This window comes from Calonectris borealis, chromosome 6, assembly GCF_964195595.1.
Source record: "Calonectris borealis chromosome 6, bCalBor7.hap1.2, whole genome shotgun sequence".
NCBI lineage: Eukaryota > Metazoa > Chordata > Aves > Procellariiformes > Procellariidae > Calonectris > Calonectris borealis.
The window spans coordinates 831,720-850,840 of NC_134317.1; the positions used below are offsets into that span (position 1 = coordinate 831,720).

Here is a 19,121-nt window from a genome sequence, read left to right on the forward strand (position 1 = left end):
GCTGGCCTCTGATGCGTGCCGCTGGCGAGAAGCAGGATAAGCCCCCAGTTCACCTCCCCGGCGGCTCCTCTCACCTCCAAGCAAAGCAGGGCACCCACGTGTCCTCGCTGTCCACAGGGCGTGGGCAAGGCGTGCTTGTTGCTTCTTCCACAGCCCCTGGTTTACCTCGTCTGCTGGGCGGCTTATTGACCCACATTTGCCTCCCATTATTAAAAGAAGGCTTTTTCGATAAGCAATTGATTCCTAACGGAACCCTGACACTCATCTGTCAGAGGCAATGGGTCCCACAGGGCAGGATCCTGCGGCCAGACCCAGCACGAGCATGTCGGATGGATTTTTTTAATGCGTTGGTCAATAAACTTCCATTTTCTCAGGCTGTGGAAGAATAAGCAGCCCAATTTGCTCTTTACAGACTACAGAACCCTGGAAGTATTTCCGTAGCTTATGCTGTTGTCCGGGGGGAACTGATGAAGGCAGGATGGGGGACTTCAGAAAATATTTCCATTTAATAATACAGAAAATTATTTGAGTTTTTGCCAAAGTCTCCCACAATGAGGGAAAAACACGCCTATCTGTTTCAGAGTCATTAAACCAGATGTGCTGCTCTTGGTATTCTAATCTCTCAATATGCTGGTTTAAATTATCATTTGGAAATGAACTTCCAGTTTTCTAATTGCTGTTTTAAGTTGCACAGATGTCCTTGCTGAATTCACAAGATGAAAACACAGTGTTTCTGGTTCAACCGTGTTCCCTTCAGTCTGCATAGTAATTGCCAAACTGCCACTTTTGATAAGGATTTGCGGAGTCACAGGCATTTACCCTCAGGGCCTTGTGAGAAGGATCCACTTCCAAGCACGCTGGCTGCTGGAGGTGCTCGGAGACGATGTGGTCCGTCTGCAGGGGAGAGAGAGAGGGCTTTAGGTAGCGGGACTCAGGCAGCAGCTGCTGTAAGGTGCTCTATTTTTCCACTGAGAAAGTGTGGTTCTTTATTTTGTGCCCTTTTTTTGCATTTCCTAATACATGAGATCTCTTTGCTGACTTACAGGCACTTCTGGGTGGGACCCAAAGCCTGCGCTGTTGCTCACCCAGGATCAGACCATACCTTCTGTGCGTCGTGGCCCTTCCTTCACTGGAAATGGAAAGATTAGTTCTCTCGCTGTCCGAGTGGCAATTACCATGCAAAGAAATCGCTCCAGGTGGTATTTGTAATATAGGGGAACGTACGGCAGGACACTGATTTTCATCTTTTTGAGTTTCTCGGCTGATGAACTCAAAGCACATTTACTGCGCTGAAAAGGATGTTAGGTAATTCAGCACTGAAGTTCAAATGCTGGGGCAGTAAATCGGATTATGAAAGAATGAAGAGTCTGATCTCCATCCTTTTGCTTTTCATATATACTTGGCTTTATCTACTTAACCCATGTGGCCAGCAAGGCGATGCTGCGGCCAGCAAGGCAATGCTGCAAGTGCTGCCAAAGGTACGGGACGTTTCCGTGCCACCGCGTAGCATTGGGGTGTTTCTATGATCATTTGGTTAATATCCAGATGAAATGCTCCTGAAATGACATGTAGAGGGCTGTCTGGGAAAAAGTTGGATCTTTGTGCATATAGTAAATGCACTTCACATCATTGATATGACACAATGACTGTGACATCAGAAGAAGGTAAAGGATTGTAATTCCTTCGGTCAGCACTCACCAGCCATTGAGCTGCTCTCCAGACTTGCTATTGCTGGCACCAGTAAAGGCTGATGCAACCACATTGACGGAGGCCGCCTGTCCCCAGGGAGCGTGTCGGTGCCCGTCCCCTGCCGTGGCCGGGAGCGGCTGCCCGTGCCCAGCCCCCTGTTCTGGGGACCAGCAAATACATCTAACTCATGGCTCCAGGCGAGCTCAGGCTGGAACAGGTGACAAAAACTGCCCGAGCACTGATAATGCTGTCTGGACTCCTAAGTGGATGACAATTTTCATGTATTTTTCACAAAATACCCTGGCCTTTGTGAGCCTTGGCACTGCGATGTTCTGGCTTTGCAAGTTTTATTTTTTCAGACTAAAGAGGAATGGGAGGTTGTCGATATGATGAGTGTATAACTTAGCTACATTTTTTCTTTCTTAAATTAAGAGTATTTCTTTCTTAAAAAAAGTATGCCATTTCACAGCATTTTGGACAACCACTTACACCAGTCTGACAGAGATACAGTTGGGACTCTCTTGCTTTTTACAGTGCAGGTAATAAATGTAAGTATCCATTCTTTTCTTTTTCATAAATGCTTTCTGTTAAAAAACCACTGCGAGCTGAATGCCAATCAATATCAAGTAATCGCCACGTAAGTGCTATCGACGGTTTCTATGTAAAACCAGGACGTTTTGTTACTGCTGTGCAGGCAGCAGCAGAGCCCTGCCGGAGCGAAAGCCTCGGCACGACCAGCGTCTCCCCGGCTCCGGGCACGCGGTGTCGGGGCGTCGGGCTGCACGTCAGGTGGACCGACGCAACCTAATGGCAAGGCGTGCATCGCTACCCCAGGAGGAAAGGCAGTGGCGCTGGGGGACCAACACTTAACTTCAGGTGAAAAGCCAGCTTTGGCAAAGCTGGGACCAGAGGGCCGGGGTACACCCCGTGCCTTGCCCCGGGCTGCAGCTGCCCGTCAGCTTGCACGCCAGCACGCTAACCCAAACCAGGGATCACAGCTGCGGCGGGGGCTGCCCTCACCAGCGCTTCACTTACCAGCTCCGGCTGGAAGGCGGCCAGCGACCTGTGCAGCCACGCCAGGCTGCGGCTCCTGCCCTCGCAGCGGCGCAGGCCCAGCGCGCCCGCAGCGCCGGCCTGGGCGACGCAGAGCTCTCCGTGCTGGATCAGCCTCAGCCAGGTGTAGTTGAACTTTTGGTTCTGTGGGGAGAGACCGGGGAGAGCTGTGACCCCACTCGCCTTCCCCCGGTGGGGCTGGCTGCTCGGGGCTGGCAGGCAGCTGGCAGAGGTTCTCCTCACCTTCCTCCTGCCCTCAGCCGGGACCAGGGGACGAGGAAAGCCATGATCCACAGGAAGACCTTTCCTATGGATTTGCAGAGCTAAAAAGCTCAGGACAGCCCGGTGCAGGCTCTGGGAGCAACTCCCACCGCAGCAGCCCAAACCCGATTGCTGCGCGCTCCTGCCCTGCCACCTCCCCTGGCTGCACCCCGGTGCTGGGGTGCAAATGGATAAACCCCCGTAGACGACAGGCCCCCGATCCGCACGCTGCCCGCTGCCAGTGCTGAGCAATTAGCGGGGAACTGCCTAAGAAAGGCTGCAGGTAAAGGAAGGGAGAGGTTGTCCACAGCCACTGCTTCCCATCTAGTGACAGAGTGCGGCTGGATGTTTTGCAGCAGTGCAGCACAAAACACAGGCTTGTATTAAATGTTTCTCCCCATTTTCACGTGCAGGCTCATGCTTTATCGAACCTTCCTATTCCAGCTGAATTTGCTGGTTCTGGGGTTGTTGCTTGGCTACAGGCGCTGCAAACAGAGGCAATTCCTGCCCCTTGCTGCTCCCAGGCACTGTTTGGCCGTGTCTCCCGGTGGGAAGGACTGCATTAGCTCCCGGGGAGAGGGCAGGTCACCATGGGGAGGTACAGGAGCTCTACGCCATGCGCTAGAAATAGTATTACATACTCAGTATGCAGGGTACCCTTACCTTGTTGTTAACATCGCACGCCTCAAAAGCTAGAGTAGTGTTTTCCACGGTGATGCATCTTGCCATGGCTACGTTAACAAGCTAGAAAATAGCACCAAAATGCAAATTTAGACATAAATTCCCAAGGAAGAGGAGAGGCTGTTACACTGCAGTTAAGCAGGTCACTGATTAATACTGTCCACTTAACTGAGCGAAGCAGAGATGATGTGTCATAGTCCTTGGAGGGGTGTGCAAATGCACACGTGGTCCACCACATATGTTCTTCTATTGAGAGAAGCTTGAAACTAGCCCTTTCCAGAAACATTCAAGGCTGAATGAGACACGTTCTTGTTTGGGTTTTTTTGGCCATAGCTAATCTTCCTGTTCTGCAAATCCCCAGAACAACAGCTCCCAACAATAACAACTGCAGAATCCCTTCCCGTTGCTATGCCGTGAAGGAGGTGAGCAGCCACCATGCACAGCTGACGCAAGCGCCTGGTGGTCCCATCCCAGCTCCAGCTGGTCCCCTCCCAGCTGGGGCACGGGGCCCTGGGCTCCGGCAGCCCAGCACGGACCCCGCGGCTGGCCCCAGGGAACGACTCCATCACTATATGTGATGTGCTCGGTGCCTCACCCCGAGGTAACTCTTCCTCTTTTCCATCCGGGGTGGTTGTCTTGGTACCTGTCATCAATGGGGAAATGCAGACGTGGTCCCCCAAAGCGGGGAACCCCGGCAGGAACATCATCATTAAGCTGTTTTTAACTGAACTGCCGCTACCTGGCACTGGTGGGGAGAAAGAGAGGACGAGGAGCACTGCACCCTGGGTGGTGCAGACCAGATGTCTCTCGGAGCGTGTGTATTCAGCGCCCAGCTTGCTGCCAGGGAGCATCAGGCTCTGCTCCTTCGCTCGGCTTCTCTTTGCTCTTTCTCCCTGCACCCGTCCCCCACCGGTGAGCCCGCACCCCACTGCCTGGCCAGCGCCCGCGTCCGCACAGAGCGTGCTCTGCAAGAAGCGTTTTCTTAACGCTGTTTGTGTGGCGTGTTCAGAGGTCGCTTAGGAGTACGGGAGATGATACGGGAAAGCTGAAAACACTGGACTGAGCTCTACCAGCCCCCTCCGGTTCCTGGGCTGAAGCCCACCGCACTGCAGGGACTCACGGCCACAGAGGGCTTGGTCGGCCGCAGGCACCGGCTCCTCAGACAACCCCAGCGGTGCTTCAGTCGGGGCTGCTCACATCTCCGATTCCTTGCAAATGCCGTTCCTTCCCTTCTTTCAAAATTTATGAAGAACTTATGAATTAATCCCGGTGAATAAATAGGCTATTCAGAAAACAGTTCTCACGTAACTTTGGATAGTGTTCAGCACAGCTGGAATTTGCAGAGCTAGCTGAAAAACAGATTTTCTGCCCTATTAAATTTTGAGAATGAAGATAAAAGAGCGATTCAGGTGGCCTGAATCAGGACGAAGCAAGGCAACATCTTGAAAATTTTCAGAAACACCTCTGAAAAGCTGAGGTTGCGGTTCAGTTGAAACAGAGGTCTCTCTATATGGTCTAACTGCTTTGCACTGAATTTGACATTAATCTTTATTGCTCCGATTGAAACAAAAGAGCTGAAAAAGTGAGTATTTCTCAAGCAATTTCTATTTTTTGATGTTCTCAAGACTATTACTGCTAATTCTTTTCAAAAAATGTCACTTAAGCTGATGTTTCACTGAAGCCTTTGGTCTAATCCAAACGGTGCTTTCCCGAAGGCAGTGCAGGGACACGGGCTTTCAGCCACACCACAGTTTCGGAGCGGCTGCCCCAGCAGACAGCCCTCAGCTCGTGTGCTTGCAGCTGCTCTGAGCAGCAAACGGCCGCTGCTGCCACGCCGAGACCGACAGACGCGTCCGAAGGGATGCACAGCTCTTAATCCAAGTGCCGAACCCAGCAGTTCCCTACAGCTTTTCCACGAGTGCCAGGAGCTCACGCCGAGGAAGCACGGCATCCCTCCCCGTGCTCTCTGCAGAGCTGCCCTCCCACACCTTCACGGCTCGGTCATAAAAGTAACGTACCGACTGCGGCTGGCAGAGAGCCTGACTTGATCCCTAGGGATCCCTAGGTTCCCTGTGACAGGGAACCTTCACGTTACACCCCTGGCCCACAGACAAGCCTGAAACACAGCCAAATGGTTGCTGTGCTTTTTCCTGGCTCCCAGAAGGGCCGGTGCAGTAACTGGAAGCCGTGCGCCTTGGCAGGGATGGAGGGGACAGGCAGTTCTTGTTCTCACTCCCCTGGCCGTGCCAGCCCTGTGGTCGCCGGCTCTTGGCCACCTCCTTTCGGCAAGTGCTGCTCCTACCGCGGCACTGGGAGACGGGGACGGGTGGGGAAGGCAGCAAACCCTTTAGTTTTCATTCCTGGCATCGCTGTCATTTTTCTGACAAACCAGATATTTTACTTTTGTTACTGCAATTATAACTAGATTGCAATCGATGTTGTATCTATTCTGGGCAGAATATCTGAGGCTTCTGAACGTTCAAAGCGGCAGCCGATATTCTGCTGAGGCTCAGGGCTGGGCCAAATTCAGAACCCACATTTTATTCTTATTTAATTCACCTTTTAATGTTGGTGAAGCAACACTGAATGCCTGGGGAGTAGCTGCACAAGCAAGACCTGGTGCCAGAGAGCACGACGAGTTCCCCGGCGCGGAGATGGAGGGATGGTGGAGGAGAAACGGAGCCTGACCCAGCTACACTCTTCAGCAACCCAGCCAGCAAGGGGCTTGTGGGGAGGCAAGACGGAGGACTTAATCCAACAGGCACTTTAAGGTGTTTTCCGCCCACTGACCCCCCCCGAGGCGCAGGCTTCACCTGCACTGGAGAACGAACCCAAACTATTCTATGATTCTGTGATCAACGCCAGGACTTTTCCAGGCTGCTGCCCTGCGCTGCCTGCCCAGACGCTGCGATCTGCAGGCTGCGCAGAGGAAAAGCAGATTTCTGCTGCGCTCTGCTGGCGGCTGAGCACCGGTACAAACCCTGCCTGCGCCTGGGGCCCCGGCCTCCTGCCCGTCGCTGCCTGCGCTGCCCAGGCACCGCTAATTTCTCTCTCCTGCCGTGGCCAAAAAGCTGTGCAGGTAGGGAGGACGCTGGACCTCCGACCCTGGGAGGTCCCCTGACCACGACTGCTGCATGGGCAGCTCCGCTGCTGTTTAAACGCCGAACTGGCTCTTTGATGGGAAGTTGTCTCTCGGAATTCTGACCTACTTCTTTATAAAAATACTGGGGAATCCAGACCACCCTGACATATTAAATATTCAAAAATGTTAGCAAATGCCAGGGAAGCAACTCAGAGACAAGCGTACTGGGATGCTACCAAGTCCCTAGTCAGCCACTGAAAGCGTGTTTAAATGAAGGACAGCAAGTCATTTGGGTACGTACCAGCCCGCTGGCTTTAACCAGGGGAGCTTCCAGGTCCGGGTAGACGTTCTCCAGATACCATCTGAAGCTTTTGCACTGAAGCTTCTTTCGCAGTTGGATTTGTTGAGTCAGGTCACCGACATCCAGGTTTTTCAAGACTAAGTGGTAAGCGTGGCCATAGAATAACTCCTTGTACTCGTCCAGCCAGACCTCCGCAACGCGAGCCAAGTTCCTCTCCACTGTTCTCACACGATCTTTCGGGAAGGAATAAGGATTGTCGTTCCTGAAAATGTGCCCAACTCTGGAGCACGGAACAATCTCAATCTCTCCCCCGCACATCCAGACCTGAGAAACAGAGGTTGCTTTGATAGAAACACAGGCAAATGTCGGGTGCTGGCTTTGTGCAAGCCAGAACAGAAGCAGAGAAGTAGGTAAACTGCCGGGGGGGAGGGGGTCTCCAGCAGGGGGCTGCCCCGGGGAGACCCTGGCTGAGCCCCAAGCAGCCGAGCCAGGCTGGTGGGGATGCAGGTGTGTGAGCGCGACATACCTTGAATGAAATCTCCATATTTTCACCTCCCCAAACATCCAGTCCTGGGTCGTACATTCCCAGCTCAAAAAAATACTTCTTATCGATGGAAAACAGGCCACCTGCCATGACCGGGCACCTGGGAACAGAGAAGCCACACGGCGTGCCAGCTGGTCGGGAAGTGCCCGTCCCTTTCCCCTTGCTTTGACGAGGGAATCATTGAGAAGCTGAGGGCTACTAAATGCTCGGGGACGGTGCCTGAGCCTGCACTTACAGAGACAGCAAGGATCACCCGGTTTGTTACTTCACTGCAGGCTGACAGATACAACGTTAAAATAGATGACATTTGCGTGGCTTTACCCAGTCTGAAAGCCGTAATGGGGCATGGAAGAGAAAAATGCACTGGTGCATTCCCCCGCCCTGGCAGCACCGGCGAAACGCCAGCAGTGCCGCAAGAGGTGAGAAAGGCTTGCTGGGCTTTGTCCATGTCTGACGTGATTGCCCACAGTGTACCATTGCCTCTATTGTCCTTACAAGCAAAGGAACAACATTTGGCCTTGAAAAAGCCCTTGTTGCTTAATTATTAAAAAAGGAACAGGTTGGTTTATAAAGCTCTCACATTTGCTTTTTTTTACCTTATTATATCAGTTTCCTTGATTTTATTTTTCTCGATCACCTCTTGTGGAATCTGCCTCCATCCAAAATTCATTGGCCAAGTAAAAATCCCACGCTGAAAGTTGTCCACGGTCATGTAACTAAACGGAGAAAAGATCGGGATGACTAATTCTGAGTCACATTCTGATTGAAATGTCACCCTTAATGAGTGAAGATGAATATCTGTATATAATTAAAACAGTATTTTAACAAATTTAATCAGGAATCCTCTTCATGTACTAAAAGTCACGAAAAAGGGAAGAGGCGTGTGCGATAAATGAAGGGGCCACGTCCACTGCTAATGTTAATTTCTGGTGTACAGCAACGTTACGTACCCTTGTGAAACACTGCTGAAGGCCAGTTAGGAGGTCTGGACCTGTGTCTTCCAGTGATTAATATGTTGGTGGTCCCAGTAAGAGGTTTTGCTCAAGCTGCTGCGTGGGTTTTGGGTTTCCCAGGGGCGCGAGCTGCCTTACCTCATGTCCTTGTCACTGATGACCTCGATGACGGGGCAGGAGACCTTGGCCCGGCTCAGGCGGACCCTCTCCAGCAGCGGCTCCAGCCACCCCACATTGCACTCCACGTGCGAGTCCAGGAACGTCAGGACGGCGCCTGCGGCAGAGGCCGGGCGGCATCAGGCCTCAGGCGCCCCGTCCCCACCCCGTGCCGGCCGGCCTCCGCGGGCGCCCCGCGGGCTCGGGGTGCCGCTGACGGTGCCTCGACCCTCCATGGCTCCCGAAACCCTCCCAGCCATTGCCCGGAGCGTGTTTTCACCGCTCGGCCATCACGGCCTGCAGGGCGAAGCGGGGCGGCTCCCGGCGGAAATGGCCGTTTCGGTGCCGACGCAGCCCGGCTGGCGCAGGCCGTGGAGCCGGGGCGGCGCGGCGGAGATCCCGACTGCCGCTCGCTAGGGCCGCGCCGAGGGGCCGGACAAGCGGCAGCTCGTCAGACCCTTGCGCTTTGCGTATGGAAACGAAGCCCTCAGTTCACTAGCAGGGGACTACAAGTGGGTGTGGAGATGGCTTATCGGCACCTCTGGGGGGGTCCAGCATGGCTGTGCAACGGCTTTCGTCCTACCTTTGGCGATCTCCGCTCCCGCCAGCCTGGCCCGTATTAGACCATGCCTCTCCTTGAGATGGAGGATCTTCACTTTTGGGAACCGCGACATGTATTTGTCCAGTTTCTCCCTGAGGTACTCTGCAGAGAAGGAGAAGGAGAGGGCGAGGGTGACTTACCCGTTTTGCACCCACTTCCAGGGTGAAAAGCAGGCAGGTTTTCCCTGGAAGCATCTCCAGACACACCAGGGTCCTCGGGTCTGGGGCGCGAACACCTGGGCGCAGCTGCAGGGCTTCTGGTGCACGGCGTCGTGGTCTGAGCCTGCTCTCTGGTGAAACTCCCAGCCGCGTCAGTGCCAGCAGGTTTAGGCTGAAGTCGCCGAGTCTAAAAATCTCTGTTGGAGACCCGTCTCCCGGTACTCTGGGGCGGGCGTGCTGCTTGGTCCCGGGGGCTCGCCACGGGCTGCCCGGCTGCCTCGGATCTGCCCCTCCAAAGGACGGGGCTGCGGGTGGTGGCATCGTCTCCTGCTCCCGGCACGGCGGGCAGCCGCTCTGCACGGGTGCAAACCCAGCAGCAAAGGCGGACTTGTGCCCGGTGCTGGGCGAGCGCAGTGACCCCCTGCACGCAGGAGACATGGGAAGGGGAGAGCAGCAAGTGCAGGGCTTGTGCTGGCAGGCCATGAGCAAAATCCCAGTGGCCTCATTGGGTAGTTCACGATCCAAACCAGGTATCAACGGTTGTTCAAAGACTCCAAAATGAGTTTTTTTTCTTCATTGCACTATAATTGTAATTAAAATCTGGTTTTAAGTTTTTTTCCTTTGCCTAAAAAAATACTTTTTTGTGCTCTACAAATTTCTCAGTATTAAGCACCACATTCAAAGACTCTGCCCAGGTTTAAACTGCACCAGGGTCTGCTGTGGCACATCTCTACTTTGCAGGTTGCTTTTGTCATGGTTTCCCGTGGCTGCGGAGGCAGCTGGTGGTAAACTCTCAGGAAAAAGAGGGTGTGAGAAAGGTGGCTCGGGGGACTCGAGCGCTGGGCAGTGCTGTTCGCGGGCGGTTTCCCTCCAGCAGAGGAGTCCGGGAGCCTCTGCTGCGGTGCTGTGGCTGCTGCTGCTCCAAGTGCTTCGTTTGGGGCCAGCCACCCACTTACGTCATTCCATCTGCAGGGAGGACCCCCGACCTCCCTCACCGATGGGCGTCATTGGTGCTCTTTGGTTTTCTTCAGGAGAATATAACTTTGCATTTCAAAAGCCAGTTAAAAGCTTTGAAAGGCTCCAGAGGTGAGATATCTGCGGACACGTTTGCTGTAGGTTATTGCTGCTGCTCCTTGGATTACAGCAATGCAGAGCACAGCTCTCCGTAATTCACCTGCGCTCGTGAGGTTTTGGCTGCAGATGTTCACTGGCTAATGAGCAGATCCAAAGGGAAGTCATGGGGAGAAAGTGAGGAGGAAACTTGAAAAGATGCTTTTGAGGGGAAATGGTATGAATACGTTTTAATGATTATTTAAAAAATGAAGAAACTGAGTCTTTTTCCTCTTTTTTGCACCTATTGCCTTGTTGCCTTGTAGGCTCTTTGTATGCGCAGCATGAGCTCTGAAGTTCTCCTGAGACAGCACTTTCCCTGAAGAACCAGTGGTTGGAAAATTACATCATTCCTAAATTTTTAAGGGCTGAAGTCAGCCGAGAGCCAAAGCGTTACAAAGCAGAGGTTCGGTATCATCTGAAATGCCTGTGAGCACGCACACAAAGCCACTCTCCCTGTGCAGATGCCCGGCTCACCACTGCTTTTACTGCAACTACCCCGTTCTCTGAGCAACCTGGGAAGGGCGCGCTGTTCCTTCCCTGCCGTTCCTTTCCCAGCACTGAAAACATGGGGGCACTCATCTGGAAACTGCACAGAGAAGGGTGACAGTGTCTATTTTATAAATGCACAAACCCTCGAGCCAGGACACCCTGAAGATGTGTGGGTCGGGTGGGAGTGAGCTCCCTGGTGCTCCTGGACCGCAGCACCTCCTCCAGCCTCTGGCAGACGTGCAAAGCACCGCACGAGTGTAAACTTAGCGATGCACAGCTGTGAACTTAGCAGCTGTTTAAGCGAGTGAACTGGGATGGGAGAGACGTGAATGATAAAGTCTGGCCGGGTGTTGGGCAAGAGCCGCAGCTCGATCCACTACAGCCACCCCCCAGTGCCCATCTGGCCTCTGATCCCCCTCATCTGGAAAGATAACAGCGCAGGCTGGGGACGCACTTCAATACATCGAAAGGAGAAAATGTGATTCCTTTCTACTATTCAGAATTGAATTACAGGGAACAAATTGTATTTTGGCCTCAAGTTATATTAGTTTCATAAAGGTAGAAGAAGCTTCACCTACCTTTAGTGCTGAAGTCGTCCACCAAAATGACTTCTTCAATCAGGTGCGGAGGAGATCTGCTGAAGATGCTGTGAACAGAGCGGAGGAGGGTGGACCACACTTCATCCACGAAGCACATGATGATGGTGGTGGTCGGGAGGTCATCGTGAACCCGCTGCTCGGAGCACCTGCAACGGCAACACGGGCTCACAGGTGACGGCCGGTCACACTCCTGAAAATCTCCAGGCTTAGGGATTTTGGGAAAATGCGCGGGGAGGGGGGGATTGCCACATGTGAAATATGGAAGCAAACCCCTGCAATGGGATTTTGTCGGGAGAGGGAGCAGAGGGGTGAGCTGGGGAAACTCCCCACACAGCCCCATGGGATAGGATGCACTCACTCCTTTCTAACCAGGACCTTTCTTCCCTCCCTACCCCTGGGTGGTACTCTCTCCTTTCTGTGAGCAAACAGTGCAAAGGCCCCGGGGAGCGAGGCCGATCCCAGCTCTGCACCACTGGCCTTGGGGACTCCTGCAGGGAAAGGATTCCCGTGCGCTGGTTGCCCTCCCGTGATGCTCCGAGCACCTGCAGGGGTGGGAGCCCGGGCTGCGTGAGATAGCCTCGCTGGAAAAAAAGAATGGGTATTATGTCCAAAATGCAGGGAAATGGCCATTTCCATGAAGGGTCACGCGGCACAGCAACTTGTCAAACACACAGGCAGCGAGGAAGAGTCACCCTGTCCAACTCTGCACCTAATGCAGGGGACCGTGGAGGATGGGAAAACACTCAAGCATCCAAATTTCATGTACGACGGTACTGGCGGGTCCACTCCCTGAGCACCCCGTATCTCACACCCTGAGCACCCATGCCTCCCCAGGGACGCCCCGGCCCGGCCAGCCGTGCCCCGAGCCCACGTGCAGGGGCTCCGAGCGGCGCCTGCTTCCCTCGCAAACAGCCAGCGATACGCATCGGCGGATCCGAGGGAGTGATAAAATTTCTCCCGTGTCTGTCAGTTTGTCGTCTTATTCTGTGACAGCCAAAAATGCAGCCGCTGGGTCAGGCCCGTGTCTTCAGTGTTTGAACAAAAGGTCGATCAGCAGCTTTTCTCATCTGCCATTTGCAATTCAAGCACCGCTTTGCTGCGTGCCTTGGGGAGCGGGGCTCCCTCGGCTCCCCTATCTCCGAGCGGATCTCCAGGCCTGCAGAACGCCTGGCAGAGCGCTCCTCTCCCCCAGCCCGGCCGGTTTATCCCAGAATACCCACGAATTGCTGGGACGTGCTTTCTCTCTCTGGTCAGTAAGCTGCAGTCTGATAGCAGGTTTTTCTCTCTTGTCCTTCCAGAGCAGACCTCCTGCAGGCAGGAGAGGCACCAGCCCATCTGCGGGTGCAGAAAATTAATTTCTTGGTGATGAAAACGCTGTTCACTCTGCTGTCAACAACAGACAGAAAACAGGGACAGGTATATGGGAGCGTACGGAAAATTGACTTCTTGTTCTTCTGTCTCAATGAATAGGCCCTCGGGTTTGGCTGGTGCCAGCTCAGATGCTGATGCCAGGGCACGGCGCAGCTCGAAGAAGAAAATTCAGAGGTATTTCAGGGCTGCGCAGCTAATCAGAAGTGCTCTGGGTAAGTGAAAATAACCTCAGAATTACCCGCTGTCACAACCCTTGGGATGTGTCTTGCCTTCTCCTTCTGTAGCCTGGTTCACCTCGGGAGGCGGCTCAGGAGCTGACGTGCTGTTTGATACGGTTTGGCTGGAAACCGTTAACAGTGTTGGCCCGTGCAGATGGGACCTCTCTGCAGCGCGGGGGGGTGGTTTGGGCATGCCGGCAGGACGCCCAGGGTCGATGGAGAGAAGGCAGGGGCTGAACTGCGGGGAGGTCACTGGCGAAAAGGAGGCAGAACAAGAGACAGCAAAACTAGGAGAAAAAAAGATGAATTTGTAGTTGCTCCTGCAGCAAACCCAAGGAGGCAGCTCATGGAGGGAGGAGGGACAGCTGCCAAGCACAACAGCGTTCACTGCATGAAGAAAGTGATGTGAGAGCAGCTCAGAAAACGCAGCCGAGACCCGAGCAGTGAAGGCTGCGCGCAGCCAGGCAGTACCTGCTAAGAGCACCTTTCTCTTTAGCCCCTTCATTAGCAGCAAATGGGCTCTTGGCCAAGGCCCACGAGTACCCCGGGCAGCTGGAAAGCATCCACGCGAGGGCGATGAGAAACCTCAAACTGAAGAACATATTTTTCTCACTTCTTACCTAAAAAAGTAGGGTTCCTAGGCAGAGAGCAATGGGTTTGTTATTGTTGACACCCAGCTAAAGATATTTCACAACATGTCCTGTGTGAGTTTGGGCTCCATTTCTTTGCTAATGTGCTGGTTTTGGCTGGGATAGAGTTAGCTTTCTTCCTAGTAGCTAGTATGGGGCTCTTTTGGATTTGTGCTGGAAACAGCGCTGATAACACTGGGATGTTTCGTTCCTGCTGAGCAGGGCTCACACTCAGTCAAGGCCTTTTCTGCTCCTCACCCCACCCCACCAGCGAGCAGGCTGGGGGTGCACAAGGAGTTGGGAGGGGGCACGGCTGGGACAGCTGACCCCAGCTGGCCAAAGGGGTATTCCATACCATATGGCATCGTGCTCAGCATATAGAGCTGGGGGAAGGAGGAGGAAGGGGGACGTTCGGAGTGATGGCGTTTGTCTTCCCAAGTAACCGCTACGCGTGATGGAGCCCTGCTTTCCTGGGGATGGCTGGACACCTGCCTGCCGGTGGGAAGGAGTCAATGGATTCCTTGTTGTGCTTTGCTTGCCCATGCAGCTTTTGCTTTACCTCTTAAACTCTCTTTATCTCAACCCATGAGTTTTCTCAGTTTTACCCTTCCAATTCTCTCCCCCATCCCACCGGAGGGGAGCGGGCAAGCGGCTATGTGGGGCTTAGTTGCTGACCGAGGTTAAACCACAACAGCTAACTATATACATACATACATATATTTTTTATATAAATATGTATATAATACTTAATATATAACTAATGTTAAGTAGAAGTCAAACCCTTTTGAAATTCCACCCCTAAACAGGCTTTTAAACAAAAATAGCCCACAGCCTTTGCGTTCTGCTGACATCACCCTGGAAGTCAGCAAAACGTAGGCTCTTAAGTTGCTAAAGTTGCTTTGGGAAAATGTCGCCTTAGATCTGCTGCCCCTGAATTTGGAAGCAGCCTGCCACTGAAGACCAGGGGTGCCCAGCCCCGTCCTCTCCCAGCTGGCAGGAGCAGCTGGGGTCCCTCCCCACGCCTGCCGGCGCGGGTGCTAACTTACCCAGACCGTACCGTGCCATGCAGCATGCGATGGTTTTTTTTGCCAGGCCAGGAAATCTGGGTCCCTGTCTAAACCCGGATAACTCGATTGTCCCAGGGAAGCTGTAACGGTAGCCTGGGCAGAGGTCAGAGGCACGCAGGGACCTTCGCTGCCGGCGCTGCAGTGTTGGGCTGAAACGGGGTCCAGGGCTCCTGCACCGGGCTCTGCAGGGCGCGCTCCCTGCAAGCCTCCCGGCCACCCCCGCCTTCAGCTGCGTGGCTTGTGCATCTCGCTCCTCCTTGGAGGGACTCTTCCTGCACGCACTTCTGCAGAGGCACGGTGCTCGGCACGCACCAGCACGGTAAGTAAAGCTCAGAAAGCAGCAAGCATTCCATCTGGACAGGCAGACTGAAGGCTGCAACAGGACAAGTTTCCTGTTGGCCCAGTTTCAGTGGTCTAGTCCAGCACTCCAGCAAGGATCAAGAGAGGAACTATGGTCTAAGCTGGGAGAGACCGGAAGGACCCAGCAAAAAAGTAACGTGCCGTTTGATCACCGAGAGCTGCCAACAGCCGTTGCCGTGAGCTGGCCCTTACAACTTGATTTCTACCGTGCCAACAGGCTGAGGGCAGAGCCTGCACAGGCTCCTGCCAGCGCCGGGGTGCCCCGGGGAGCTCCCTGTGGCCTTGTGCCCTGGCGTGGCAGCACACATGCCCAGGCAGCGCCGTCAGGGACGCACCCCTGTTTGGCCAAGGCATTCCCCGTGACGCCCAAACAGCAACGCCGTCTCCTCCTGGCAGGTGCGTGATTCACCGGAGGCAGGCGGGCTGCGGTTACGGGCGCTCCTGGGAGGTGGGTTTTTGCTCCCCAGCTCCAGGGCTTTGCTGTCAAAAGACCAAAACAGAGTGCTGGCTTTGAGCCGCCATGCCTCCTCTTCTGTGCACCAGTGGCTGCTGTAGCTGGCATCCTCTGCCTGCCAGAAAGCAGTCCTAGTTGTCTCCCTCCTTCCCTGCCTCATTCCTTCCCGTGCAGGACCTCACCTCGGCTCACAGGCGAGCACCGACAGCGCCGCGGGAACGTCTGTGTATTGTCCTGTGGGTCGGGAGACGACTCACAGCACAACTCCCATCCCACCGTACCCATGGTCTGCGAGCGTGGGAAGAGGGACACGGGAGGGCCTCTGGATGAGGCAGGTCTCTCACCCGCCAAGGGGCTGAGAGACGTTTGCAGCAAGAAAAGCCGAGGATAAGACGAACCTGCCATTCACCTGAACTGGCACCTTCCCTGGACCCCCCCGCAGCTGTCCAGGCACAGCAGCTCCGGAGAGGGACCCCTCCAGCCCCTCACCCCTTCCTTCGGCAAGGCGCTGCCCACACCTTACCCTTTACTTTTCTATGGGGACTACGGGGCGGGTGGTGTCTTTTTTGAAGTGCAATACTGAGATTTGCAGAATCAGCTGCACATTTCGTGGGGACAGCTGTATCTGAACCACGGTTTTCCAGATCAGAACTCTGCGTCCCTCCCGACGTGTGCCCACAGATCCGAGTCCCCCGAGCCACCTCCGCAGAGTGGGTACCGACCGCAGTGCTCTGCAGCACAAGGGCAGCAGTGCCACCAGTCCGCAGAAAGACGCACTCCCGGGGGCGTCCCGTGGACCGCCTCGACTGCAGGCCAGCATGTGCTGTTTAATCACGTCAGCGCTCAATGCATGGCTTTGTCCCCTGCAGAGGCTTTCGGGGCCCCAACGGGCTTCGGGCAGGGGAGGCCGTTGGGGTGCCTCTGCCTCGAGGGAAGGGCAGCGGCAGCTTGCAGGTGTGAGAGCACCTCTGGGGCAGGGAGGGCTTCTGCTGCCAAGAGAAATCGACGGGGTGCAGGAGTGGTCCAGGAACCAAATGCATGAATATCAAAACCAAACAGTCCTCCGTGCTGCACCTGATACACCAGGTAAAATGAGCCCCGTTGCCTGCCTCGTGTGCCCCAGCCTCTTTGGACAGCAGAGCTTAGCGGGTTAAGACGATCTGCAGTTTTACCGGTTTTACATTTAATAACAAGTTGCTCTTACCTGAAAAGGCAAAAGCTGTCTCATGGCTAGCATGCACGAAGCGAAGACCTCGGTGTGCCCAGCAGCCCTCCCCGGGAGCCACCAAGCAGGTTCCCAGGGGTGCGGCACAGGTATTTGTGCAGGGGAAGCAGATCTTACCCAGCAGGCCTGGTGTCCACTATGGCTCGGTCTACGGGGATCAAATCGCTGAGGTAGACATTAAAGTTTCCTTCTTTCCATCTACTTTTTGCTTCTTCTTGTTTATCGTCAGGGACTGCAACAGGGTGCCCAAACTGGCCAGGCGCTTGGGGGTCTCTCGGCGCAAGCGTTGCATCCATGGACAAGACCCTGTGTGTTCCTGGGCTGCTCCTGCCTGCCTCCTCCTGCCCGTCCTTGCCGGCGACACGTGTCCTGGGAGCTGCTCCTTGTGTCGCACCCAGCGACCGGTTCCGGCCATCCGGCACCGCAGCCCCGGTGATGGCGTTCGCAGCATGGGCACCGTTGCCTTTTTCGATAGCGAGCTGCCGCTCTTTGTGCTTTTCTTGGCCCTTTGTGAAGTTCCCCGCAGAGTCGGATCCAGGATGCGGGACTGCTGGGCTGCCGGGTTTTATCCCCTCTTTGCTAATAAGGATGAAGTGGTTTTCAGAGGAGTTTTCTTTCTTTCCCACTTCTGTTTCCTCCTGCCCAGGCAGGGCTCCCAGCCCGGCTGCCCGGGGAAGCAGGCTGGCTTTCCCCGGCGTGGCGGCAGGTCGCTGCCGACTCCCGTTGGTGGCGTGTCCGGGTCCCTCCACCACCGTCGCCCCAACCCCAGCTCGCCGCGTGGGCTCGCTGCGCCCGGCAGCCGGCGGGGCAGGGGCAGGGGGCTTGTTGGGAGGCCGCGGGGCGCCTGCCCGGGATGGCGATGCCTGCCGCAGCCCAGCTGTGTTTCCAGCGGGGTCTGTGACAAACTCCTCCGCTGCCTTCGACAGGGCTTTGCTCGCCGCCGGTGCCGCTGCAGTCCCCGCGCTGCCCCTCAGGTTGACGACCGACCTCGGCGGGGCCAGCCCAGCCCCCGGGGGAGCCGCGGGGTGCTCCTCGGCGTGCCTCCCCCGCTGCCCCCGGCCCCCGGGGGCGGAGGGCGGGCGGCTCGGCGGCCGGGGGGGCTCCCGGCGTGCTGCCCGGGCGGCCGGGGTCCCTGCGCCCCTGCGCCGCCCGCGGCGGAGCCCGGCGGGGTCGGGCCGGGGGCTGCCCGCCGGCGCCTGGGGGCCGCGCCACAGCCGCGCCCGCTCCTGCCCGCGCTCCTGCCCGCGCCCCGCCGCCTCCTTCAGCAGCCGCCCGCCGGCGTCGCCGAGGGAGAGGCGGAGCGCGGCCATGTCGAGGAGCAGCCAGACGACGGAGGCGGCGAAGACGAACGCCAGCGCTCGCCCGCTGCCGCGGAAGAGCCGCCGCAGCCCGCTCATCCCCGGAGGCCGCCCCGGGCGGGCGGAGAGAGCAGCCGGGCCGCCGCACGCCGTGCCCGGAGGGAGCGGAGAGGCGGGCCGGGGCCGGGCCGGGCCGGGGCTCCTCTCGCCCCACCCAGCGCCGGGAGCCCGCGCTGTAACCCAACACCGGAGGAAACCCGCCCGGCCCGGCCCGGCCCGGCCCAGCGCGCTCCGGCCGGGTCTCACCTCCGCCGCCCGGGCCTTAACCCTTCGCGCAGCGCTGCGCCCCCCGCCCGCGGCAGCGCGTCCTGCCGGCCCCGGCCGGCCCCGGCAGCTCCGGCGGTGTTGTGTGCGCGGCCCCGCGCTGGGCTAGCCCGCGGGCAAGCGCAGAAGGGCTCGAATGAGTTCTTCCAGGATGAACAGGCTGCAAAGTGTCTATTTTCGGTGGTGCGGCAGGTCCCGGGGCGGGAGGCAGGGCAGCCAGGGCAGCCGGGTGGGAATGCGGATGCAAACAGGGCTCTGGTTAACAGGGACAGCGGGGGGCAGCGCGCGTGTATGTGTTTTACGTGGCGGTTGTCGCGGAAGTCTGTAGGTTAAGCCTCTGCTGAGTACGTGGCTGTTCTGCACACGCCCGCCTCAATTACAGGGCACGGGAGCCACGGCGGAACGGGCGGGCTACGAGAGCGGGAGGCGAAGCGGTGCTGCCTCTCGGCAGGCTGAGCCAAAGCCGGGTTAAAAAAGGAGCCGCGGAACCGCCCC

The 19,121-nt window shown here is 56.1% G+C and overlaps 1 protein-coding gene across 1 annotated transcript; it reads right to left on the bottom strand.

Annotated features, from left to right (window-relative positions):
* Positions 1-481: 481 nt before the first annotated feature.
* On the bottom strand, positions 482-18,401 carry GALNT5 (polypeptide N-acetylgalactosaminyltransferase 5). The gene is made up of 10 exons (XM_075153913.1): positions 17,122-18,401; positions 11,660-11,826; positions 9,304-9,423; positions 8,703-8,838; positions 8,208-8,327; positions 7,594-7,711; positions 7,068-7,391; positions 3,667-3,747; positions 2,725-2,886; positions 482-894 (listed from the first exon to the last, which is right to left on the bottom strand). The coding sequence occupies exons 1-10, from the start codon at positions 18,399-18,401 to the stop codon at positions 754-756; spliced, it is 2,649 nt and encodes an 882-aa protein (XP_075010014.1). The 3' UTR covers positions 482-753.
* Between the last annotated feature and the right edge of the window lie 720 nt (positions 18,402-19,121).

What these genes read in the sequence shown, in the direction of transcription:
- GALNT5 (XM_075153913.1), bottom strand. Translation starts at nt 18,401, where the DNA reads ATGAGCGGGCTGCGGCGGCTCTTCCGCGGCAGCGGGCGAGCGCTGGCG. An exon ending in GGGAGCGGAGATCGCCAAAG is followed by an intron (nt 8,839 to 9,303) that starts GTAGGACGAAAG and finishes CCTCTGCCGCAG; the next exon opens with GCGCCGTCCTGACGTTCCTG. An exon ending in ATATGGAGATTTCATTCAAG is followed by an intron (nt 7,392 to 7,593) that starts GTATGTCGCGCT and finishes TCTGTTTCTCAG; the next exon opens with GTCTGGATGTGCGGGGGAGA.